The sequence below is a fragment of the Hyla sarda genome, chromosome 2, assembly GCF_029499605.1.
Source record: "Hyla sarda isolate aHylSar1 chromosome 2, aHylSar1.hap1, whole genome shotgun sequence".
In the NCBI taxonomy this organism is placed as follows: domain Eukaryota; kingdom Metazoa; phylum Chordata; class Amphibia; order Anura; family Hylidae; genus Hyla; species Hyla sarda.
The window spans coordinates 250,334,831-250,361,646 of NC_079190.1; the positions used below are offsets into that span (position 1 = coordinate 250,334,831).

Below are 26,816 nucleotides of genomic sequence, written 5' to 3' on the forward strand. Positions count from 1 at the left end.
GCAAAATGAAGGAGAAAATTCAAAATCTTCATTTTTTACACTCGCATGTTCTTGTAGACCCAGTTTTTGAATTTTTACAAGGGGTAAAAGGAGAGAACCCCCCCAAATTTTTAACCCAATTTCTCTTGAGTAAGGAAATACCTTGTGTATGTAAAGTGTTTGTTTGTTGGGTGTAGTGGAGGACTCTGAAGGGAAGGAGCAACAATAAGGTTTTCGAGAGTGAATTTTGCTGAAAGGGTTTTTAGGGGACATGTCACATTTAGGAAGCCCCTATGGTGCCAGAACAGCAGAACCCCCCCCCCCCCCCCCCACACATGGCATACTATTTTGGAAACTATACCCCTCAAGGCACATAACAAGGGGTGCAGTGAGCCTTTAAGACCCCACTGGTGTTTGACGACTTTTTGTTTAAAGTTGGATGTGTAATTGAGAAGAGAATTTTTCACTAAAATTCAGTTTTTTCCCTAAATTTTACACTTCTACAAGGGGTAATAGGAGAAAATGCCCCCAAAATTTGTAACCCTATTTCTTCTGAGTATGGAAACACCCCATGTGTGCACGTCAAGTGCTCTGCTGGCGCACTACAATGCTCAGAAGAGGAGTGCCATTGAGCTTTTAGAGAGAGAGTTTGTTTGCAATGGAAGTCAGGGGCCATGTGCAAAGCCATAGCCATGTACAAAGCCCCCATGGTGCCACAACAGTGGGATATGTTCTTACTGAGACGAAATGGGGTTACAAATTTTGGGGGGCTTCCCCCCCCCCCCCCCTATATTCCCTTGTTTAGGGTAACACCAGCATTTTAGTGAGATATTTTTTTATTTTCCCATCCAACTTTAACGAAAATTCGTCAAACACCTGTGGGTTGTTAAGGCTCACTATACCCCTTGTTACGTTCTGTGAGGGGTGTAATTTCCATAATTGGGTCACATGTGGGCATTTTTTTTGCGTTTGTCAGAACCGCTGTAAAATCAGTCACCCCTTGCAAATCCTTTTAAGCCTCAAATGTACATAGTGCACTCTCACTCCTGAGCCTTGTCGTGCGCCCACAGAGCATTTTACACCCACACATGGGGTATTTCCGTACTCAGGAGAAATTGCGTGACAAATTTTGGGGGTCTTTTTTTTTATTTATTTTCCTTTTACCTCTTGTGAAAATAAAAAGTATGGGGCAATACCAGCATGTTCGTGTAAAAAAAAAAAAAAAAAAAAAAAAATTTACACTAACAGGCTTGTGTAGCCCTCAACTTTTCCTTTTCAGAAGGGGTAAAAGGAGAAAAAGCCCCCCCCAAAATTTGTAGTGCAATTTCTCCTGAGTACGGAAATTCCCCATTTGTGGCCCTTAACTGTTTCCTTGAAATACGACAGGGCTCAAGTGAGAGAGCGCCATGTGCATTTGAGGACTACATTAGGGATTACATAGGGGTGGACATAGGGGTATTCTACGCCAGTGATTCCCAAACTGGGTGCCTCCAGCTGTTGCTAAACTCCCAGCATGCCTGGTCAGTCAGTGGCTGTCTGGAAATACTGGGAGTTGTTGTTTTGCAACAGCTGGAGGCTCTGTTTTGGAAACACTGCCATATGATACGTTTTTCATGTTTATGGGGACTGTGTAAGGGGGTGTATATGTAGTGTTTTACCCTTTATGTGGTAGTGTAGTGTGGGGGGGGGGGGGGTTACGGCGAGTTTCCTGCTAAGAGTTTGCACTACGGCAAGAAAATTAGCTGCAGCTCAAACTTGAAGCAGGAAACCCTCTGTAAACTTGCCCGTGGGAATGTACCCTATACATTCACATGGGGGGGGCAAACCTCCAGCTGTTTCAAAACTACAACTCGCAGCATGTACTGATCGCCGAAAGGCATGCTGGAAGATTGTCATGCAAACCGAACGTTATACGCCAAAGCAAGAAGGGGTTCCAGAACACGAAAGAGGTTCGTAGCTCTCATTATACTTTTTTCTCTGTTTTATTCCTGTTTTTAGTTTAAACTCTTGACCCTACACCGAGAGCTCCTTAAGGGTGCGTTCACACACTAGTAGCTAGCAATGAGTTTCCCGCAGACAGTTGGCAAATCTGACACTATTGTGGACTGTCTGTGGACCCATTCAAATCAATGGTAGCGTAACTTGCAGCAGGTTTCCCTCAGCGTGAAACCCGGCTCTAGTAATAGCGTGTGAATGCACCTTTACACAGCTGCAGTGCATGGGCGCATATTCTACCAATTGCTGTTGTATGCAGTCACTTTCCTTATATAAAGAGTAATAGTTCTTGGAACTTGTGGCAAATGTTTGTTGTTACAATGTTAGGATCGCCTTCAAACTTTCTCTACTTTTTTTGTATTGTCATAATCTACATAAGTTTTGTAACTCTCTCCATTACGTTTTTTTTGTATCCATCCAGAACTATAGTGCTTGGTTTTTCATCCACACAAAGTAAAATTGCTGGTTACTTATACTGATGATCAGTGTGCTTGACTTTTTTTTTTTTTTTTTTTTTTTTTTTTATGTTTACATTTTGCGACCCTGCTATTAGCTTTGACTTTTCTGATTTCGTACGTCTGTTTGGTCTCAGCAGGATTTTTAGCCATAGTGACTTTTTGCAATGTGTGATCTTGTATATATTTTAAGCTTGATTTAAGTGATACAATTTCTAACCTAAAGCTATTGTCAGGCTGAAGTGTGCTGACAGACTGCTTAGTGAGAAGCGCTCTGATATTTAAAGGGTAGCTGTGTGATAAGAAGATTCGCAGAAGTGTTCCTTGGCTGACATACTTATCTAGGAAAATTGTCTGACGCATTCTGGCAGGCTGACACCCTCCTAAAATCTGTTACAGGAACCTCTGTTTCTTCTCAGGCTGCAGAGATTGAAACCTCGAAGTTTGCAGGCACAGAGGCTATTAAGACATTTTATATTGCATAGATTTCAGTTAATATATTACACAAGCTTGGTCTATTTGACGGAGGGGCTACATAAGTATCTTGCAGCTGGTAGTTTTGTAGGCATGTTTCAGTAGCATACTACAGGGGTGTGGAAATAAAAACTACTTGTCCAAGGGACTAAAACGGAACACAATCTACTTATCCATCAAGAAAATCCACTTGTCCTGGTAGATAAATTAATTTCAACCAAAATAGGATGTAAATAAGGTCTTTATTAACATCCACGCACAGAAGCAGCGGTCTCCAATATATAATGAAAGCTGTGGTCTTTTTATTGGTTGCCAGCAGTGCTTGGTAACCAATAAAAAAACGGCTTTCTTTATATATTGGAGTCCGCTGCGTCTGTGCTGTGACCAATTTGTGCGTGGATGTTGATACACTGGACTGGTTATCCGGACGATCACTTGCACGAACAGCTGGAGCCTTTTTAATGTAAAAAAAATAAAAAAAAATCCCTGACCCCTATATTTTTTTTTTTCCGTATACTGGGCTGTATGAGGGCTCATATTTTGGCCCGTAATATTTTGTTTGTATCGGTACCATTTTGGTATTGATCGGACTTTGTGAACACTTATTTTTTTATTTATTTTTTAACTTTTTCTCTGAGATATGATGTTATAAACATAAAAAACGCAATTTTGTGATTTGGTATTTTTGTTTAAGTTAACGCCATTTACCGTACGGAATATAAAATATTTATTTTTAATAGTGTGGTCAATTACGCACGCGCCAATACCAAATATTTATTTTTATTATGTTTACATATTTTTATATGGAAAAGGGGGTGATATGAACTTTTAATATGGAAGGGGTTAATGGGTGTTAAACTTTTATTAAACTTTTTTTTTTTTTTTTTTAAATATACTTTTCTAGGAGGAATCATTTAGGTTCCTTTTTACAGATCAATGCAGTTCTATTGAACTCCATTGGTCTGTGTTCATTTGGTTTGCAATCCACCCCACTAGACCACCAGGTATGGTTAAAAGATCCCTTTAGACACTGCTGTCAGCAGTGATCTAAAGGGTTAATAGCCGCCTGCGGTGATCGCAGCATGCCGGGGCTATTAGCGGCGGCCCCCGGCTACTGAAATAAAAAAATTTAAAAATTGGGGGGGGGGGGCTAGGGGTGAGTCGTTCCGGCCCTGCTTGGCCGATACAGGGCTAAATCTATAACAAAAAATTCCCCTGCCCGGGCATCAGCTGATTTCCACATCCCTGATACTACAAATATTGTGATGTTAGACTTATAAATGGACAGTGGATTGATGAAGAGGAAATGTAAAAATTGTCAGTATAGATGCAGACATGACAATGGGTCCAATGTTAAAAGCTTTATATCAATAATTTTTATTTTTTTTTAAACCTGAGGCAAAACGTGACAGTATTCACATAGTCACATGTGGCGGTAGTTTGGGTGGGGCAGAGTGTTGGCAAAGCTGAGGTTTGCTTCAGCCTTACTGACTTTATGGTATTTGGTACTTATCTGCTGCCGCTTGTTCTGTCCTCATACTACTGCTACGTGACTGAAATCCCTTTATTTCTGAAACAAGCAGCACACTAACAGTTTGTGTGCTATGTTTGAGCCACTACTTTTGAGGGCTTTTGACTCAATCACTACATACCTGTCATTAGTTATTAGATATGCAAATTAGGCGTTGGAACCCACTGGGCGCTCCCTTAGGCTGCTAGTGCCCGGCACATTTTGGCCCTCACTCTTCACTGAAAGTTTTATGACCAAAAAATGCACCTAAACCAACTAACATTATAGTATAAAATTAGCCTAGGTACGAACACATTGACTGACTGATTACCTGCGAGTCTTCTGCTGCTGGTTTGAGCTGTGATTTTCTGCAGCAGAAAATAAACAGCAGGTCCCATTGAGGTCCACTGCAGAACACCGGTCGTGGCTCAGCCAAAGTAACTAACTGTCCGATAATCTGCGTGTGTGAATGTACACGCGTGCTGTATTTTGCTGCGTATTGCGGCTGTGTATTTTCAAACCAATTGAAATCAATGGGTATCAAAATACGCAGCTGATTTTTCTACCCATTGTACTCCAGTGGAAAACATATATATTTTTTCAGATCAACTGGCTCCAGAAAGTTAAACTGTGCTCTCTGCTGACACCTCTGTCAATATCAGGAACTGTCCAGAACAGGAGCAAATCCCCATAGCAAACCTCTCTTGCTCTGAACAGTTCCTGACATGGACAGAGGTGTCAGCAGAGAAGCACGGTGCTCAGAAAGAAAATAACTACTCCACTGCTTCTGGGGGATGCAACAGCTTATAAGTACTAGAAGGGTTAAGATTTTTAAATAGAAGTAATTTACAAATCTGTTTAACCTTTCTGGCACCAGTTAATTTAGAGTTTTCTAACGGAGCACTCGTTTCACAGATGCATCATATTTAAAACAGCCGGAACCACTAAGCTTACGTTGTTGAATAACTATTTTTTTATTTTTTTATTATTTTTTATTTTATTTGTTGTAGTAATGAATAATCTTATTGATGAGCAGAACAGCATTTTTTATAACCCCTAAACCAGTGGTCTTCAACCTGCGGACCTCCAGATGTTTCAAAACTACAACTCCCAGCATGCCCATACAGCCCATGGCTGTCCGGGCATGCTGGGAGTTGTAGTTTTGCAACATCTGGAGGTCCGCAGGTTGAAGACCACTGCCCTTAACCCTACAGAACCATTTTTCTATGTGTCACACCTCTTGTGACCACAACTCACCATTGCTTGGACTCTGATGTGAAACTTCCCACATCTCCACTTCTTGAATTAGGCTAGGTTCACACTGGAATTTATGAGCAGAATTTCTGGCAGAGATCGAGCCGGCGGCGCTAGGACCGCGCGGACTACATTGCCATCCCCATAGATGGCAATGCGTTTCTGAGATAATCTCCCAAAAGATCCACCCAGAAATGCATTGCAGTCTATGGGGGCATCAATGCAGTCTGTTCGGTCCTAGCGCCGCCAGCTCGATCTCCGGCAGAAATTCTACAGTGTGAACCCAACCTAAGTGTTCTATAGGAGTGGGATATTAGGCATATTGGGGGAGCTTTATCAAAACCTGTGCAAAGGAAAAGTTGCCCATAGCAACCAATCAGAGCGCTTTGTTTATATTGCAGAGGCCTTGTTAAAAATGAAAGAAGCGAGCTGATTGGTTGCTATGGGCAACTGGGCACCTTTTCGTCTACACTAGAGATGAGCGAACTTACAGTAAATTCGATTCGTCACGAACTTCTCGGCTCGGCAGTTGATGACTTATCCTGCATAAATGAGTTCTGCTTTCAGGTGCTCCGGTGGGCTGGAAAAGGTGGATACAGTCCTAGGAGACTCTTTCCTAGGAATGTATCCACTTTTTCCAGCCCACCGGAGCACCTGAAGGCTGAACTAATTTTACGCAGGATAAGTTCAGTACCGAGCCGAGAAGTTCGTGACGAATGGAATTTACTGTAAGTTCGCTCATATCTAGTCTACACAGGTTTTGATAAATCTCCCTCATTATGTGTATTTTGAGGTTTCAGTCAAGCTTAGATCTTATCTTTTTTTGGTTCTTGAAGACTATTGGGATATTGTAAAACACACATGCAACCACATGAACTGCTGTAAGGCAGGGTGTCTCTTGGAAAAGTGAGCACGCTTCCCGATCTATATTTTGTACACATTTTAACCTCTCAGCTGTTGCTGTCTGTACATGGCGAGCCGGTTTGTGCAGCCAGCTGTGTGATTTGGGAGGCATCCAACTTATAGGTAGGAAAGCCTATACTTACAATGGTGGGGTTGAGTTTGCAGTCCTACATTATTGGCCTGGCTTTCTTCACATGGACTCCTTGTCCCTGCTTTATTCACATGTCACTGAACCTATTAAATATGAGGAAACCTGATTATCCAGGTCCAGACTGCCTTCATAAAACAATAAAATGACACTGCCATCTCTTCTAGCGGAGGCATAGAGGAATCTCGTGGAAGGCTTGGAGCTACAAATCTCTGCCCCTACAACTGTAAAGGCAATACTTTGTGATAAAGCACCATGTCAATTGGGAATTTACTGCTATACATTTGCTTTGTGCTTTATGTATCCCAATTTAGCAACTCCGATCCCTCAGATTATGTATTGCCATGTATTTGAAGAACTTGGCAGGTTCCTTTTTAGCTAGAAGTACATATTGTACAAACTAAGGTTGTATACATGGAGCCAATAAAGTAGCACTTGAAGTCCTGAAGGTTAATAGCACATATTGTACCATATGTCGTAACTCTGTTTAAAGGCACAACAGTATCCTGTACCACACCATATACAAAAAAACACCCACACTTCCCTGCCACACTTGCAGTTTCCAGGTATCTTCCCAGGCCTAAAGTTCTGTTTCTGTATGGAACTGTATAGTACTGTTCTGTTACATCCTTATAACCTTATACAATGGAGAACACCACTGAAGCCAGCAACAGGCTGCGGCGGCCATGTGTGTGACTCGGCAGCCTAGTAAGTAGTGACCAATGTGGACCATCTTAGCACCAGTGCCCGAATTGTATAGGATTTGTCAGGTAAATTAATGGTTCTTCTTTTGTTGTGGGGTGTGTGTGTGTGTGTGTGTGTGTGTGTGTGTGTGTGTGTGTGTGTGTGTGTGTGTTTATTTATTTTATTTTTTATGGCTACTCTGGTGGAAAACCCAATTTTTATTTTTTTAAATCCACTGGTGCCAGAAAGTTAAACAGATTTGTAAATGAAAAATTGTGTTCTAGTCAGCGCTAAATGGGACTTTAGTTGTGTGTTTAGAATATATGAAGAACATTCCTGAGTTTGAATGATGATAATCGTGTATGATAGTGGTAATTGGCGAGGTGTGGAATGCTGATGATATATATCAAGAGTGCTATACAGTACTAGCGAGCAACCTGTTTGCTGAAGACGGAAATAATGAATATTGTAGTTTCCTTTTACTGCAGGAACATTAAGTCATATCAACTTATTTTTGTAAGTAAATGTACTTGCGGTACTGTTGCAGTTCCAATGCGATTTTCCGTTATGGTACTGTTGCAGTGCTTGCGTCTCGGGTGATGAATCCAGGAGGGAGCTGAATGGTAGGAGTATCGTGAGTTAAAGCTGGAAAGCGCCCCGGCCGGTGGTGTCTCTACCGTACAGTTAACTCTCACTTTGCGGTAAATCCGGTGGTGTGGGATGTGAGTGGTGACATCACTACTGGTGCTGCAGAGGATTGTGGACCAGTTTAAAGGAAATCTGTCAACATCTGGAAATCTGGAAACACCGACTACAGTACTCGCCTTGTCCCGCTCCGTGGCGGGGATCTCCTGTAGTCATCTTTGGTATCTTCACTCCAGACACTGGCTTGGGGCACGGGCAGAGCTTTATTACTTAATCGCTGCTTCCCAGGACCCTGCAGAAAGCAGCAGCTTCGGCCATGGGCGGAGCTTAATTACTTCACCGCTGCTGCTCTCTGCTGGTTCTTGGGAACAGCAGCAGTTACATCACTAAGCTCCGCCCATGCTCCAAGCCGGTGCCCGGAGCGAAGATACCAGAGATCCCCCCCCCCCCCCGCCACAGACCTGGACAAGGTAAGGACTGTTGTCATCAGTGTCACCTGCACTACCTGTCAGTATTGACAGGTTAGTGCAGGTGACACTGGTGACAGATTTCCTTTTAAGGTTCACATACAGTATATTTGGACTATATTTTTATTTTCTTTTTTTCTTAACTGAATTGAATAGGGAAATCATCTCAGTTTCACAAAGTTTTTATTATGGTCGTATTACATGTGAAGGAACTTGGGCTGTCAAATTGTATATTGCCATTTGCTTAACCCCAAAAACCAGATGCCAGAGAGGGCTCAACAAAAGCTAAAAAAAACTGTACAAATGCTGAAGAATTGATTAAAAGAAAAAAAAAAAGTAAATTTTTACAGGCAAAACAATCGCAAACTTTTAGGAGATTTTTATTTTTATTTTTTTTAGTCTCAAAATTCACAACCTCAGGATTCCACAGCTTGCAGATATGGGTTTGCTGCCAAAATGCGATACCACTCTGGAACCCCAACAGAGCCCACTAAAAGTTGACAAGGTCTATTGGGCACCGTAAGGACCTGTGTTCTGTACACAGTGGATGCCACAACACATGTAATCAGAGCCTTAGTTGTTGCACTTGTCCTTTATCTGCCAAGTGGGTGATGGGGGTGCTCTGTTAGTCTGTAATGCCCTCATCAACCTTTTTAACCATCAAACAACGAAGCTTTATTGAAAGTCACAAGCAATGCGGTAGGTACTTTCAGTAATCAAGTCCGAAGACCAATATATAACTATTTTGGAACTAAATATCCAGGTACATAATAGAAAAGTGCAGCATACCGTTAAAGGTGTGTGCAATACAGGTGACATAACAGGTGGGCATTAATAACAGACTCCATACTGGCTAACAGCGAGTAATGGTAATCCAGGCACCATCAAATCACACTAGATCAATAAAGAGAAAACTGATGCTGCATGTCTGGGCAATATGAAGAGGAAACCCACGGCTCCCACGCCAAATCAAATTGTGGCACTCGATCCTCCCTAATGGCGGATAACTTCTCATGCAGCATAATGGAATTCACCCTCTCCACGACTGATGTAAAGTGTAGATCAGGAGTCCTCCATCGTGCTGCAATATGTATGCGTGTGGCTAACAGAATAAATTGGGCGAGCTTAAATGGTTTATATGGCATTCTGGATGGTTTATGGCTGAGAAGGCAAAACTTAGGTGATCTCTGGATCCTATGCGGGAGAATAGATGACAATAAAGACATCACCCAGGACCACAATTCAGCTACCACCGGGCAACTCCACCAGGTATGATAAAGTGTACCCCGAGTTCCACAACCTCTATAGCAGAGGGGGGAAACTTGAGGATAAATGGCGGTGCGGTGTAATATACGCAGAGCAGTCTCTGCCAGGGATACCTGCCAACTGCCCCTACTGATAACTGTACAACAGTCCCTCCATTGAGTAGCCATAAGAGTAGAATTAATATCCCTCTCCCAGTCCTGCATAAATTTAAGTTTAACATCTGGTGGGAGGGTATTAAAATGAGCGTATAATAGGGATACCAGGCCCGAAGCAGTCGGGGAGTATAAAATATGGCGTTCAAATGGAGTAGGTGATAAAAACCATGTTTCTCCCCAATTGGTTACTATAGAATGATAATATTTGTCTAGCTCTAAAATGTTCCCTGGGTGGTACTGAGTAGTGACGGCATAGTTCAGTCAAAGTAGGCAGAGAGCGACCTATCAGTAAGTCTTGTAAACATGTAAGAGAATGGGATCGCCACCAAGAAAACGTGTGAGGAGTGAGACCTGGAAGGAAAGAGGGATTGTGTAAGAAGGGAAGAAGCAGAGAGGGAACCGATTGCAGAGTGAACTTAAAGCAAACCTGACGCCAGAGTGATAGAGCATGTAACACTACCTGGGCAGAGGAGGGTAAAATGTCAGCCACAGGTGACATGGACCACACAAGGGCAGTTAGAGTAGGGGGCAACCAATGACTCTTCAAGGGAAACCCACCTCAGCCTGCTCGTCTTGGAATTGATGAGTGCCAATTGAGCTATCCGGGCCGTGTAATAATATTTAAGCAGATTGGTCACCGAAAGACCCCCCCTCCCCCACCCGCCGATGAAGATACATTTGTGGCTCTCCCTATCCTGGGTCTTTTGGAAGACCAAATGTATGCAAAAATATCCCGTTGAAGGGAAAGAAGATCTCCCCTCTGGACCAGAATGGGGAGGGTCCTAAATAAATACAATATACGGGGCAAGACTACAATCTTAATCACGTTAGTCCTCCCAATCCAAGATATATATGGGTAATCCCATTTCTTGAGGTCGTTCCTAAGCGAACGATAACTGATCAACCTTTTTGAAGGATTCCCTAAACCACTGGGCCATACAGTGATTTATAACTATATTTCTAACATGACTGATCCCCCAAATGATGTACTATGAGTAAATGGTTAAGATGTGTGGGTTTAATCTTAGCTCGCCCTTTAGAAGTAATGCACTGGAATCTCATTGACCTCGGCCGCTCATTGACAGTAAGCACAATGACAGGTTAAGTGAACCATGTCCAGCAGTATGATTCCTGGCCAACCCAGTGGAGCCTCCTCACTAACCTATTAAATCATTAACTTCCTTGTCTGCCATTGACCCATTACACTTTAATGGTAGCATTGTTGCTCTTACAGCTTGTGCTTCAATACCATAGGTCATAGCATGGTTGCAGATAGCCTGTGCTACTCAGAATTGCTGATACCCTTTGTATCTGCTCTGTGCCGGTTCTTGTTGGTGACCCTTATCTTTACTACGTATTCCAGGACTTGTCTAGATATTTACAGGAGTTCCATTCAGAGTCTCTGGTGGGTGTTTAGTGATAAAGAACCCTTCACATCAGCAGTAGCTTCTGATTCCTGTTCCCTTTAGTGCTTTTGCTGATCACTGGGCTTTTCCTTTTTCCTTAGATGTTATATATAGTTTCTAGTATGTTCTAATGTGCTTTGCATAGAGAATTTATTTTTGGGAACTGTTTGTGTTCTCGTGTTTACGTACATGTGACAATGTAAAGGTTAAAGAACGATTTGCTCTTTGGAATATCAAATAACGTTAAGATTTTTCTGTTGGTTTCTGACATTTTGGCTGGTCCTTGCAGTTTATCAAATGAACAAAAAAAAGTAAGGTACTATGTATCTTAAAGGGGTACTCCGCTGCACCAGAGTTCTGAACATTTTGTTCCGAACGCTTGGGGCGGGTGGTGGGGGTTGTGACGTCACAGGCACACCCCTCGTGATGTCACACCATGCCCCCTCAATGCAAGTCTATGGGAGGGGGCGTGGCATCCCCTTTACATTCAGGTAACCCCTTTACATTCAGGTAAGTAGGCTAATGCGGCTGTCAGTTAGGCTTCCAGATGAAATATACTACCATAAATAAATATTTGAAATGCATTTTCATAGGGTTGATATCTCACTGTGAATGTTATTGCCGTAATCTGTAAACTATTCTATTAGGAATTGGACATTTTGTATAAGGCCATGTTCAGACAGTGGAATTCTGCTGGAAATCTTGCCAACAGTCTACGCCTATAGTCTCTCTAATGGGATTCCGCTGTCCCATTTACATGGTGGAAATTCCGCATTCCACAAAATTTACACACCGGTCTTTAAGATTGCAGAATTCTGGTGCGGAGTCCTGTTGAAGTCAATGGGGCTTTACATTTCAGGTTTTGAGAACACAAACTTCTGCTGCAATTCCAGCTGAATCCTCAATTCTGTTCTGCAACCTTGAATGAACAGAACTTGTGCAGAATTACGGAAATTCTGCCGCCTGAACTTGGCCTAAGGCTGCATTCACATGCCGATTCGCCATTCTATTGCACACGTCATCAAAAACAGCCTTAGAAGTGTATAGAGCGGCATAGACCCCATTGACTTAAAGGGGTACTCCGCCCCTAGACATCTTATCCCCTAGCCAAAGGATAGGGGATAAGATGTTTGATTGTGGCAGTCCCCCGCGATCTCTGTGCAGCACCCGGCATTCATTTAGAACGCTGGGTGCAGGGGTCGTGACTTCACGGCCACGCCCCCTCAATGCAAGTCTGTGGGAGGGGGCATGGCTGCCCCACGCCCCCTCCCATAGACTTGTGTTGAGGGGTTGTGGCTGTGTAGTCACGAGGGGCGTGGCCGTGAGGTCACGTTCCCCCTCCCGCTTCAAGCGTTCGGAACACCGGAGGAGCGGAGTACCCCTTTAATGGCATAAGTATAGTCAGATGGATAATTGTGGTCAGGTCACTTCCCAAATGTATGTCGTTTACTTTTGGTTCACTTTGGTAGCACTTTGATTCACAAGCTAATAACTCATGGTTGTTTTATCATATGTTGATCATACAAACGCAGGAAGATTGTGCCTGAATAAAAAGAGCTTACAGGGAATGGGAGGACTACAGTTCAGAATTAGGGTTATTTAGTTTAGAAAAAAGAAGGCTTAGGGGTGACCTAATAACTATGTATAAATATATCAGGGGCAGTACAGAGATATCTTCCCATGATCTAGGACTGTATGTAAAACAAGGGGACATCCTCTACGTCTAAAGAAGGTTTCTACACCAGCACAGACAGGGGTTCTTTACTGTAAGAGCAGGGAGACTGTGGAATTCTCTGCTTGAGGAGGTGGTCATGGTGAACTCTGTAAAAGAGTTCAAAAAGGGTCTGGATGCAGTTTTGGAGAGTAATAACATTGCTGGTTATGTATACTAGATTTATAGGGACAGAACGTGGATCCAGGGATTTATTCTGATGCCATATTTGGAGTCGGGAAGGAATTTTTCCCTCTAGTATGAGGTTTTTTTTTTTGCCTTCCTCTGGATCAACTCAGTAGGGACTCCTTAGCGTTATAGGTTGAACTTAGTGGACTCTGGTCTTTTTTTCAACCTTATGAACTATGTTACTGCTTGTGCACAGCCGGTTCTCTACTCGTCCTCTATGGTGCATTTGCACACTGCTCAGCTTGGCCCCATTGAACATAAACACAGTGCTGGTTGCGCCTGCATGCTGCTGCTCTATCCTTTTGAATATGGTCTGTCCTTGGGATTGGTGGAACCTCACTGACCCACTAGTTTTCCTCTATCCTGTGAATAGGGGATAACTTTCCCAAATTATAATGCCTCAATAAAATGACAGGAACGTATTATTAAACCTAAACTTTATGGAACTGTGAACATAAATAAAAGGTATATGAACCTAATGTCTCTTATTTTTCTCTATTTCAGAGTTACTCTTGGAATATATGTCGAACATTTATGGCGATTCGGCGTGTAAGGACAGAGTACTGCCAGGCTCAGCACAGCGTTGGTGCAGACAAGTGAGCTGAGAGGCTTCTCGATTGGCATCCTACGCCCACCCCTCCAGTCTCTTGTCCAGTTCAGAAAAGCATATGGGAGTTCTTATTTATCACCACACCCCAAAGCCGAATATTTTTCACTACTTCACTTTTCCTTTTTTTGAAAGGAAACATTTTGTAGGGGAAATAATCTCCTTAAATGAGTGCCTCACTGTAGTAGAGACCTCTGGTTGCAATATATAAATATATTTTAGGGTCCTTTTTTTTCCCCCCCTTCCAGAAGTAATGTGAGAGGTTTCTTTTGGATGCTCTTCTGCATCCCTGAAGTGCTTATCTGCAAGAAATAACATCTCTTCTTTGGGACATTGCAATAAAAATACTATTTTTTTTTTTTTTTCACCCGCAAATATATATTTTTCTTTATAGAATTTTTTTATATTTTGCTGTGAATTTTAAAACACATTTTTTTTTTCTTTTTAAATAAACCTTTTTTTTTTAAAGTTATCACAATGAACCGTCCAGCTCCAGTGGAAATATCATATGAGTGTATGCGTTTTCTAATCACCCATAATCCAACTAATGCCACGCTCAACAAGTTCACAGAGGTATGTAGCAGTAAACAAACAGGTTTCTTGGGAGGGGAGTTTTTGAGAATGATCAGCCCATACTGACATATATTCTGTAAGTCAAGGCACATCTGTTCTTTAAAGGAAAATAGGAGACCGATGAGGGGTTAATGGGTTAAATACATACCTGCACTCCAAAGATCTTCTTCCATCTTCAGTCCATTGCATGCTGGAGGCGGGCCTGCCGGCTCAATATGAATATTCACTGCCGCGGGTCATGTGAACTCTACGCTGACTGGGCGCTCATGTGACCCGCAACAATGAATATTCAAATTGAGCCGGTAGACCGCCTCCAGCATGCAATTCACTGAAGATGGAAGAAGATCTTTGCTGGGCATTTTCCTTTTAAACTGGTATTTGACATTTATCGCCTGTAGACTGGCTGAATGATCAACTGGTGAACCGTTTCTTTGCAGAAGCAGCCATATTGTTCATTAGTTGTTCCCTCTGGTCATATGTGATCAGGGAAAACAGTGTTTACCTGGGGGACATGTTATACATGGCTCATGTAACAACTGACCATCATATACACAAAAGGACTATAGACACTGGCAGATCAAACATTTCAGTCCATTGTTTAGGTTTGACCTGGCAAATAATTGTTTTGGTTGAAACTGTCAATTTTAATAAACTTTAGATTTACATTGATGGCCTTCTGTACAGCTGTATTCTCAGTTTTGCAGACTTCGGAGCAGAAATCTTCAGCATTCTTTGCTGGTTTAGGCTCTGCAGAGATTACTTTGAGGATTAGAATTCTGGGAAGTATTACCATTACACCAGGCAGTGTACTAACAATGTTGGTACTGTGAGCTTAATTCTACCTGCTAGAACCATATAACCACTTATATTGCACGTTGTATTCCTTATTGTAGGATGAGTCATTAGATTCCATCCTTTCATTAGATCTCCTGGTTTATATGGTGAAACTAGGTACATAGTCTAAAGGACAAATAATCATCTGGTCATTTAAGTCGAGAAGAATCAGGTGTTGTATAGGAAAAAAACTGATAAAAATAGAATGGTGTTGACAGCTGATGTTGAGATTCTAGGGGACCCATGTGGATTCAAGGGCTAGCGGATGTCTTGCTCATCTGTCAAGATCTGAACAAGACATAATGTGCAGGATTATCCGGATTACAACCTGACCTTAAGGTGATCTGAGTCCCTGTAGACTGTTTTACTATGGTCACTGCTGGGAAACATACTCCCATAATCCATGCCAAATATTGGTAAAACCATGGTTCACTCCATGTTAAACTGACTGCTAATAATGGGGATTTGTTTTGTGTTTTATTTTCCAATAGTTTTTTCTTGTACATGAGAGTTCCTGAAGTCACTCTAAAAACATAAGCCCAGATTTCTCATTATTTTGTCTCGGGCACATAGCAATCAATTACAGCTCAGCTCTTATTTGTTTGAGACCTAAGTCTGATACATTTTTGTGTACAGATTGATAAATCTGGACCGATGTTTTTATATCAAATTGTAGCTTCAGGTTCCCTGCTTTCAACACTGCTTTAACTTTCTTGCTACTTTCTGCTTTAAAGGGGTATTCCAGGATTTTTTTATTTGACTATGGTACAGGGGCTGTAAAGTTAGTGTTGTTCATAATATAGTGTCTGTTCCTGTGTGTGATGGTTTTCTCACAATTCTTCTGTGATTTTCACCCCAATATTTATTTTTAACAGCATACAAAAGGACCTTTGTCTCAGATTTTTCCCAGGCTGCAATGCAGCCGAGACCTGACTCGCTAGTCAGCTGATGACAGGGAGCCTGTCTGCTTCAATGGGTGGAGGGATCGCTTGGTGGGAGAGAGATCAATCTGCAACTAATGCAACAGCTGTAGGCACCCTGATTGAAAACCACAGGTCTTTTGAATGGCTGATGTGTGGGAAGGAGAAAAATGGAATTATGGGATTTGTAGTACCCAAAAAAACACACACAGGAAATACCAGTTCACAAAAAGCTAGCCACAGTATTATGGTAATCTCACAACATAGCCATTTAGCCCCAAGATAAGCGCAGATCCTTCCTAAGCATGTCCATTACTGCCTGCCAGGTACGTACTAAAAATCACCTTATGGTGGATAGCCCCTTTAACTTTCTGGAGAGAGAGGTTTCACTTTTTGGTTGGCTAGGAGTACCTTCACTGAAAAGTCAGCTGGGCTGGTACTTTATTTGGTAATGGGGTGTGATTAGGATCTTGGTAATAACACCCCGAACATGATTCACACCCCCCTCAGCTTCCCAATTACATCCCATAGGCTCGCATTCACATGCCATTCTACAGTAAAAGTTCTTCTGACAATTCAGTGAAGAGTGCAGATGGTCAACTCCTTATTGGTCAACCAACTTATTATTCTGGTCCCAGCCGCTACACAATTGTTAAAAAAAATTATCATATAAAAACATATATATATATATATATATTTTTTTTTCTTGGAAAAGTCCTCTGTTGTAAAGTTATTTTATTAAACTGACTTCCCTAGGCTTCTAGAATCTTGTCATCTTATCTCGTTGTAAAGTGTTTTTATTTTTTATTTTTATATTTTTTTTTTAAAGGAGCTGAAGAAATATGGAGTTACCACCCTTGTGAGAGTTTGTGAAGCCACATATGACAAGGCTCCGGTAGAGAAGGAAGGGATACAAGTGCTAGTAAGTATTTCCCATTCTGTATTAAATAAATGCAGAAATACTGAAATTCTTTAAAGGGTACGTGTGGAATTTTGCATTGAGGAGCAAGAGTTCTAGTGAGGCCTTGTGAATTCTAGCTTGTTAGATTGGAGATTGCGCTGTTACCACATTCTGGATGAGAAATGGAATAGCTAACAGCTTTGTGGACACCTCCCTCTTCTTACATGTTAAAGTAAATTCTGTATGTTTGTAGGAGTTTTTTTTTTTTTTATATATATATTATAAATTCTGTGCTGTTTACTAGAGATGTGTGTGTGTGATATAGAGAATATATATATATATATATATATATATATATATATATATATATATATATATATATATATATATATATATTATACACACACACTCTTTATAGCAGTCAATGTTTAGTTTTCTATTACACAGGTACAAATCCCCTGCTTGGACCTGCAGCAACCACTAAAAGGCACTTACTGTAAGAGTTTAAAACAAAAAAACATGAATTGCCTTCAACCTGTGATTTTCTAATAATCTCTTCAAAATGATGTAGGGTTTTATTTTGATTCTTTTTTGCAATTTTTACACTGGCATGCCCTCTACTTTCTGTATGCTTAGCACCCTCTAGTGGCAGCTGCAGGCAGCCAGCATGTTATGTTTTAAATACTATTGGGAATACAAAGCTCTGTATAACATAATAGGAAACTGGTCAGCACAGAATTTTACTACTAAAAACGTGATTATAAAAGGCGGACATTCACTACAAGGCCAAAAGGTCACGGATGACTAGTTATGTTGCACTGTGGATCTGTTTAGAGATGAGCGAACTTACAGTAAATTCAATTCGTCACGAACTTCTCGGCTCAGCAGTTGATTACTTATACTGCATAAATTAGTTCAGCCTTCAGGTGCTCCGGTGGGCTGGAAAAGGTGGATACAGTCCTAGGAAAGAGTCTCCTAGGACTGTAGCCACCTTTTCCAGCCCACCGGAGCACCTGGAAGCTGAACTCATTTAGGCAGGATAAGTAATCAACTGCCCAGCCGAGAAGTTCGTGACGAATCGAATTTACTGTAAGTTCGCTCATCTCTAGATCTGTTCATGCTTAATGTTTAGCTCAACCATATGGTTATATCTAACTTAGAAAACAGTGAAAGATAAAATAAAAACAAAACATAACAGCTTTTGGAAGAAAGTAGTTAAAACTTCCCTAGCAACTCAGCTACATTTACTTCAATGGAACTGAATTCTAATAGCACACACAAACTGAGGACAAGAGTAGAGATGTTTCTGGAAGAAAACTGATAACCCCTTTGAGGAGAAAAGATAAAGGCTGGAGACTGAGTGGAAAGGCTGCTACTTTGACAGAACATCTTGTACTATATGTGAAAACAATAAGGCTGCAGGAAAAACTGAACAATATTTGTAGTAAATCCTTAAAGGGGTTATCTAGCGGGAGAGGCTTTACTTGCCTTGAGCGGTGCCTCTAGTGTCCTGCTCTGGTCCCCGCCTGCGCTCCTCATGACGTCAGGGCCCAGAGTGTTTACACTGCCTCTCATCCAATCACTGGCCAAAACTATGTCCACCCTCAGCCAGTACTTGGCTTTTAGGGGGATGTATGAGGGCTCGTTCTGTGCACTGTGATCTGTACTTTTTATTATTTGCATATATGGACAGTTTATGCCGTTCACTGTACGGATCATTAAAATTAGTTTGTTTTGACTGTTCCACATCCAAATATGTTTGTTTATTTTACGTAGCTTTATATGTATAATGGTGAAGTAATGGGTGTTTTACATTTTTTGGGGAGGGGCTTATTCAAGTTTTAAACTTTTTTATTTTTTTATTTATTTATTTTTGCTTTTTGTTTTGGGTTCCCACAAGGGACTATTTAAAACCATCTTTGAATTGCTGTTACTGTTCAGTACTATGCATTGACGGCACTAATCACTTATCTGTGATCCACCTATATAGACTGCCAGAAGGCAGATCATACCAGTGGATGGCAGCAGAGCGGTGTGGAGCAAGTAAGCAGAGAGCTGGCCACTATCTTCACTTATTGGTCACCCACAGTTGTGCTGTGGGGGTCCAATGAGTCTCACGCGATCAGCATTGCTTTTAAAGAATTAATGGTGGAGGTCAGCAAGATCTGCTATTACACAGGAAATCTCACTTAAAATGTTTAGCATATCTTTTACCTATTTGGTTCTCTGAGGGTTATTTTGTTAGTCTTTTGATGTACTCTATTGTTGGTTATTTTGCTTTTTCAGGACTGGCCCTTTGATGATGGAGCGCCACCTCCTACACAAATAGTGGATGATTGGCTGAATCTTTTAAAAAACAAATTTCGGGAAGAACCAGGTTGCTGCATTGCAGTTCACTGTGTGGCAGGACTAGGCAGGTGGGTACATAGTTAGTGCCTCTATCATCTGGATATATTTGGGGTTTCTCCAGAGGTGCAAAACATTGACAAAAGTAGGAAATGGCAAGGTATATACGTAGAAGTCATTAGATGATGAATTTATCAGTGGAATTTTTATAGCCTTCTGTATTCTTTTTGTGCCACTTTAATTAACCTCCCATTGTTCTTTTGCATTCGTAAGGTGCTAAAAAAAAAATGTTATGCCCCTAAGTGGTGTATTGTAGCTCTATACAATTTTGTGCAGGGCACGGTTTGGATGGGTTGTGAGATATCGGTAAAAGAGATGAAGCAGCATCTGGTGTGTTTGTGATGGACAATTGGTGTGCCATGGTGTTTAATTAGCATACAGCACATATTATCCTGAGCTGGCGAGCCCTGCCTGTGGGCACAGGGGGCTGTGCGTGTTTGTAGAAGGGAATGTTGCAGGACCCAGGCTGGCAGCTTGGTAAGATGCAAATGATATAGTGTCTGGCAGCAGAAATGAAGAGAACTGCAGGTTATGAGCTGTGGGCTCGGGCTGCTCTGATTTTGGATGCTTATTTTCAGTTGAGCTGGACTTTAAAGGATATTAGCAGAAATAATCTACTCTGGAGAAACAACTTTTAACCATTCACTGTATACTCACATTTTAGCGTTACATTTCCTACTATTTCATTTCAGACCCAGCCAAATAATTTGCAAATGTGTTGCGTTTATCATACTGCACTATGTTGTGGATGGGTGATGGCACGACAGTTGATTTTTAATCCAGTTAATCATGCTTTTCTAGTGTATGCACCTCTGGTGAGCCCCAGGGTTCTAGTCTATGAATTGCACACATAACTAATCTGTGCGCTGTGTTCTTCCAGGGCCCCTGTGCTGGTTGCTCTAGCACTGATTGAATGCGGGATGAAGTACGAGGATGCTGTGCAGTTTATCAGGCAGTAAGTGAGCTCATTACCAGACTTGCTCTCTTCTTTCCCCTCCCTATCTGGATCCCTGACGTTACCTCCTGAGACCTCCATTCCTGGTAAACAAAGCTCTGCAAAGGCTTCTTGTTATAGTTTTATTCAGACGTGCTATGCTTAAATGGGGGTATGAATATCTTTTTGGAAAAAGTGAGACCCCAAATACTTGTTACATACTCGAAGATAACTACACTGGATATATAAATTGTGTAATATAAATGATGTATTTAAACCTACATTCTACAGAGAATTTATCTGTTATAAGCTAAATACCGTATTTTTCGCCCTATAGGACGCACCGGCATATAAGACGCACCCTATTTTAAAGGTGCAAAATCTAGTAAAAAAAGATTCTGCACCCAACAGTGATCTTCAACATGCAGACCTCCAGATGTTGCAAAACTACAACTCCCAGCCGTTGGCTGTCCGGGCATGCTGGGAGTTGTAGTTTTGCAACATCTGGAGGTCCGCAGGTTGAAGACCGCTGCCCTGGTGTCGCTCCATCGCTGTCGCCGCGTCCCTGTGGTGTCCCCGACACTCCAGACATCTTCTTCCCCGGGATCCACGCTCTCCGTCGCCGTAATCACGTCGCTACGCACGCCGCTCCTATTGGATGACGGGACGGCGTGCGCGATGACGTGATGACGTCGAAGGAGAGCGACGGCCATGCTGGGGATCCCGGCACGGAGCAGACACAGAGGAGGCAGGTAAGGTCCCTCCCTGTGTCCTGTAATACATGACACGTGTGTGTCTATGTAGTGTTTTTTTTTTACCCTTTATTTAGTGTAGTGTTTTATTTGCTTTTTTTTTTTGTTTCCGGCTGCCGCAGCTCAAACTTAAACTGGCAAACCCGCTGTAACCCCCCCTCCTTGTGATTGTACCTTGTACATTTACATAAGAGGAGGGGGGGCAAACCTTCAGCTGTTGCAAAACTAAAACTCCCAGCAGGCACTGACAGACCATGCATGCTGGGAGTTGTAGTTATGCAACAGCTGGAGGCACACTGCGGAAACACTGGGTTAGGTAAGACTACCCCAGTGTTTCTGCACCAGTGTACCTCCAGCTGTTGCAAAACTACAACTCCCAGCATGCATGGTCTTTCATTGCATGCTGGGAGTTGTAGTTTTGCAACAGCTGGAGGCACACGGGTTGGGAAACACTGAGTTAGGAAACTGTTTTACAACCAGTGTGCTTCCAGTTGTTACAAAACTACAACTCCCAGCCTGCCCAGAAAGCCGAAGGGCATGCTGGGAGTTGTAGTTCAACATCTGGCCCTTCAGATATTGCCAAACTAAAACGCTTAGCATGTCTGGACTGTCCAGGCATGCTGAGAGTTGTAGTTTTGCAACATCTGGAGGCCTACAGTTTGGACAGTATAGTGGTTTCCAAACTGTACCCTTCCAGATATTGCAAAACTACAACTCCCAGCATGCTGAGACTGCCCAGGCATGCTGAGTGTTGTATTTTGGCAACAGCTGAAGGGCCAGATGTTGCAGAACTACAACTCCCAGCATTCCTGGACTATCTGGACATGCTAAGAGTTGTAGTTTTGCAACATCTGGAGGTGAACAGTTTGGAGAGCACTATACAGCCTTTGGCTGTCTGGGCATGCTGGGAGTTGTAGTTCTGAAATTATGAGGCAGCAGTGAAGATCACTTACCAGATCTTCACTGCTGCCTCTGTCGCCGCCGCCGGTATCTGCTGTCTGCAGTTGATCCCCCGCTGTCTGTTGCTGAAACCCCCCCCCCCCCCCCCCCTTTTTCCACAACGGTCGGTATCCATCGCTGCCATCTTTCCCCCGCTCTGCCCCGGAATTCCTGGGGTAGGCAGAGCGGGGGAACTTAACTTTAGCCCCCCCCCGCGCCCTGCCCTGTGATTGGCCAATCAGTCCGGACTGGCAAATCGCAGGGGATATGAGGAGGTGGCACCCCTGAGATCCAGGCATGAACAGTAAAGCGGCAGAATCATTGAGCAATGGTTTCCTATGAGATAAAGATCGATGTAAAAGATCAGTGTGTGCAGTGTTATAGCTCCCTATGGGACCTAGAACACTGCAAAAAAAAGTGGGGAAGAAAAAAGTGGATAAAGATCATTTAACCCCTTCCCTAATAAAAGTTTGAATCACCCCCCTTTTCCCATAAGAAAAAGTGTAAATAAAAATAAACGTGGTATTGCCGTGTGCGGATATGTCCGAATTATAAAAATATATTATAATTAAACCGCACGGCCAGGCGTACGCGCAAAAAAATCCAAAGTCCAAAATAGCTTATTTTTGGTCACTTTTTATATAATGAAAAATGAATAAAAAGCGATCAAAAAGGCCGATCAATGCAAAAATGGTACCACTAAAAACTTTAGATCACTTCGCAAAAAAGAGCCCTCATACCGCCTCATACGCGAAAAAGTAAGTTATAGGGGTCAGAATTCTACTTTGTAAAGACATCAGTCATTTTACCCAAAAACCTATGATGAAACTTTTGGGGGCTTCCATTCCTATGCAGTAAATTTTTCGGTAAAAATGACACCTTATCTTTATTCTGTAGGTCCATACAGTTAAAATGATACCCTACTTATATAGGTTTGATTTTGTCGTACTTCTGGAAAAAAAACATAACTACGTGCAGGAAAATGTATACGTTTATAATTCTCATCTTCTGACCCCTATAACTTTAAAATTTTTCCGCATACGGGGCGGTATGAAGGATCTTTTTTTTTTTTTTTGGCGCCGTGATCTGAAGTTTTTACCATTGATACCATTTTTGTATTGATTGGACTTTTTGATCGCTATTTATTCATTTTTTCAGGATATAAAAAGTGAACAAAAAGACGCCATTTTGGACATTGGAATTTTTTTTGACCGTGCGGTTTAATTAACTATATATTTTTATAGTTCGGACATTTACGCACGCGGCGATACCACATGTTTTTATTTAGTAGTGTTTTTTTTTTAATGGGAAAAGGGGGTGATTATTCAAACTTTTATTAGGGAAGGGGTTAAATGACCTTTATTCACTTTGTGTTTTTTTTTTCCCCCCACTTTTTTGCAGTGTTATAGCTCCCATAGGGGGCAATAACACTGCACACACTGATCTTTTACACTGTTCACTGCAAAGCCATAGCTAGGGGCTCGATTGCTCAAGCCTGTAGCTTAGGCTTGGCGCAATCAAATGCCGATCGGACGCGACGAAGCAAGGTAAGGAGACCTCCACTCGCGTCCTAGCTGATCAGAACGTCACGATTTTATCGTGATAGTCCCGATCAGCCCACTGAGCTGCCAGGAAGCGCTTACTTTCGTTTTGGACACGGCAATCAACTTTGATCGCCGTGTCTGAAGGGTTAATTGCATGCGGCACAACTATCTGTGCCGTGCACTTTTAGCCCAGGGTCCCAACTATCACTAGCAGCCGGTACTGACCCGGTATGATGCGGGGTCATGGCATGACCCCGTTTTAAATACCGGGACCAGGCGCAGGGCGTCCTTAAGGGGTTAAAGCGTACCTGTCAGATCACAAAAAAGTTTTTTTTATAGGTTACTCAGTATCTCATCCTAATCATGTACATGTAATCTTTATGTGCCTATGCCCAATATTTCTCTCTTAAAATTCACTTTATTTACTTGGAGTAATTGCAAAGTGAAAGTACTTTTCATTTTCAGTCAGGGGGCGGGTCCCTTTCTGTGATAACCACTCCCTCTCTCTGCTCTGGGAGCAGTAACCCTTTCCTTTCTGGTTTTATGATATTCACACAAGCTGTGTGCTTACAGCTTTGCAAAGCTACAGCTTCCAACATGCCCATACATCCTTTTGTGTTGTAGCTTTGCAACAGCTGGAGGCATTTGATTGTAGTCCCTCTGTATCACACACACTCACTTCATATATTGACTGATATATGTACACATATATATATACACACACACACACACACACACACACACATACATACATACATACATACATACATACATACATGCGGGGACGTTTTTTAAACAAATAAATCCCCTATTCACTGGCTGCAGTGTGTTTCTGCCCCTCTCCCCCTTCTGCAAGAGTGGGGGAGGGCAATTGTTTGACTGGCTTTTTCAGTATGAAGTACTGAAAAGGTTCTAATGAAAGCAATGACAAAATCTATTGCTTTACAACATATCAAAAGTTTTTATATCTGACAGTGCCCATTTAATGCCAAAATAAGGTTGTGCCATTAAGGGGTTAAGTCATGATTTACGTATATTTTTTCTTGGAAGCTATAAATAAAAATGTGATAAAACCCCATATTTTTTTTCCTACTGCCAGGAAACGAAGAGGAGCGTTCAACTCCAAACAGCTGCTTTATCTGGAAAAGTACAGACCCAAGATGCGCTTGCGATTTAAGGATCCCAACGGCCCCTGCTGTATGCAATAGAATAGATTGGAAACAACCAGGTTGACCAGACTCTTGTGACCCAGGGCAATGGATCAAGTTGAAAAGAAGAATCTCTCACCTCCGTCCCATCAAATCCAAAACTACAATAAGTGCCACAGTAGGCAATAAAAAAAATAAAAATCAAAGCAGGCTTCTATATATTTTCTCCTAAAGCTTCATTTAGAAGGACAGGGGAAAGAATATAGGTCCATGTGCAATTTAACCTTCAGTGTCAGTGTAACGGGAGAACTTAGAGTTCAGGTGTGACCTCAATGTATATTGGTTCAAGTGTTACACATTAAGGGGGCACCAACTTGTATTTTAAGGACATGCATGTAAATACAGGGCACATACCAAAACATCTGTATTTAGGTAAAGCAGAAGGATACTGGGGGAGTTGACTGGACCAAATGAATGTGATACTGGCTTTTTTTTTTTTTTCTTTAAAAAAAAATCTTTTAGCTCAGGTGCAGATGGGTGAGCATCTATGTATGTGGGTCATTGCTTTTAAAGCAACTTCAAAAAGATTAGCCTGTCTGCTCTGTCTACAGCAAGTGATCCAAAGTAAGGGATGCCAGGTGATGGAGCTGACCATTAGAACTGCTCAGGGCCCTTCACATCTCTCGGCTGCCACCACGGCTCTAATGATGCTTTGTTTGAACACTGCCTCTAGCCTTAAGCCAAATCCTTTGCTATCTGTGTTTTCTACGGCAGCTAATAGTCCAAATAACATCTAAAATAAGTCTTCTAATCTCCCGCACTCCCACAATAGTTTCACAGTCAAAATGCCATTACTTAAAGGCTGATGCCAAAACAAGGATGCGTTTGTGATTTTTAGAACTGCAGCCATATTTTGCACTGTATTTATCCAAGCTGCTGTTTGACACCTGGCCAGCAACTTTGTTTGTATATGTGCTTGAACATGTCTCATTTAAAAGAAAAAAAAATAATTCCCCCCCATTCTCTTTGTCTTTTTTTTTGGCCAAAAGCTTTTTATTATGATTTCTAGTTCAGTAACATTCAGCTTCCAGAAAAGAGAAACGTGCACAAGATAATTGTCTTTATTAAAAGCATCCTGATTAGTGATAGAAAGCTGCCGTATTGTAGTCAGTCGGAACCGTAAGACTGAATTGAACATTAAACAGTGAAGGATTCTTTTACCTCAGTCTCCTAACCCCAGTTCTTTGGTGAATACAAGATTGTATCATTTGTGCAAATACATGAATTTTAATGTTTGTGTACATTCACTGTTTTAAAACCTTATGGACTTGAAAGAAAATATATTGCTGCTCAAAAACATCAAGGGATTGACACTTATTTGCTTATATAGGATATCACAAGAATAAATGTGGTCTAGTCCCAATATGCGTTCTGCATATTTTATAAAATGACCATGCCCAGTGGAAATTAGAACTACTCTTCCCGCTTGTACTTCAGAGTGGGACATTTGTGCCTAAATCCTTTATTCCCACTTCTGGGGGTGAATTAAAAGTTATGTCAAATGTAACTTTTCACACTGTTTCCTGCTTCAAAGATCCAGTGGCTGAAAGAGGTGCCGAGACAGAGGTGATCTAAGTGTAAATCATTAAGTGCTAGAATTTCCTTGATCTCAAGAAATATGTTCAATAAAATATTTTACACATTAACACATTTTACACTATGCTTCAGTCTGTCTTTTTCATCTGTGCATGCAATCTCCGGTTGCAGGCACCTGAATAAAATGTTGATCAATAATTTAAGTAACTCTTTAATATAATCAGATCATGTACACAATGGTGTGTGTGGAGGCTGTACAGGGGCACAGACTGGCCGTAGCTCTATACTACATCATTGAAGACACTTTGGGGGAGATTTATCAAAACATGTGCAGATGCTCGTAGCAACCAATCGGCTTCTTTCATTTTTAGGAAGACCTGTGAAAAATTAAACAGTCTGGTTGTGATGGGAAACTGGACAA

At 41.7% G+C, this 26,816-nt stretch overlaps 1 protein-coding gene across 4 annotated transcripts in view; it reads left to right on the forward strand.

The window, feature by feature from the left end:
• PTP4A2 (protein tyrosine phosphatase 4A2) overlaps positions 1-26,512 on the forward strand; it is a 46,530-nt gene extending 20,018 nt beyond the window's left edge. For 3 of the 4 annotated variants that reach the window (XM_056556949.1, XM_056556950.1, XM_056556951.1), the window contains exons 2-7: positions 13,746-13,837; positions 14,318-14,421; positions 17,005-17,097; positions 19,363-19,493; positions 20,363-20,437; positions 24,751-26,512. In XM_056556949.1, coding sequence (XP_056412924.1) covers positions 14,326-14,421; positions 17,005-17,097; positions 19,363-19,493; positions 20,363-20,437; positions 24,751-24,859 — 504 coding nt within the window. In that variant the 5' untranslated portion in view covers positions 13,746-13,837; positions 14,318-14,325 and the 3' untranslated portion in view covers positions 24,860-26,512. The remainder of the gene's footprint in view (positions 1-13,745; positions 13,838-14,317; positions 14,422-17,004; positions 17,098-19,362; positions 19,494-20,362; positions 20,438-24,750) is intronic. The other variant, XM_056556952.1, reaches the window with a different exon arrangement.
• The last annotated feature ends 304 nt before the right edge of the window (positions 26,513-26,816 follow it).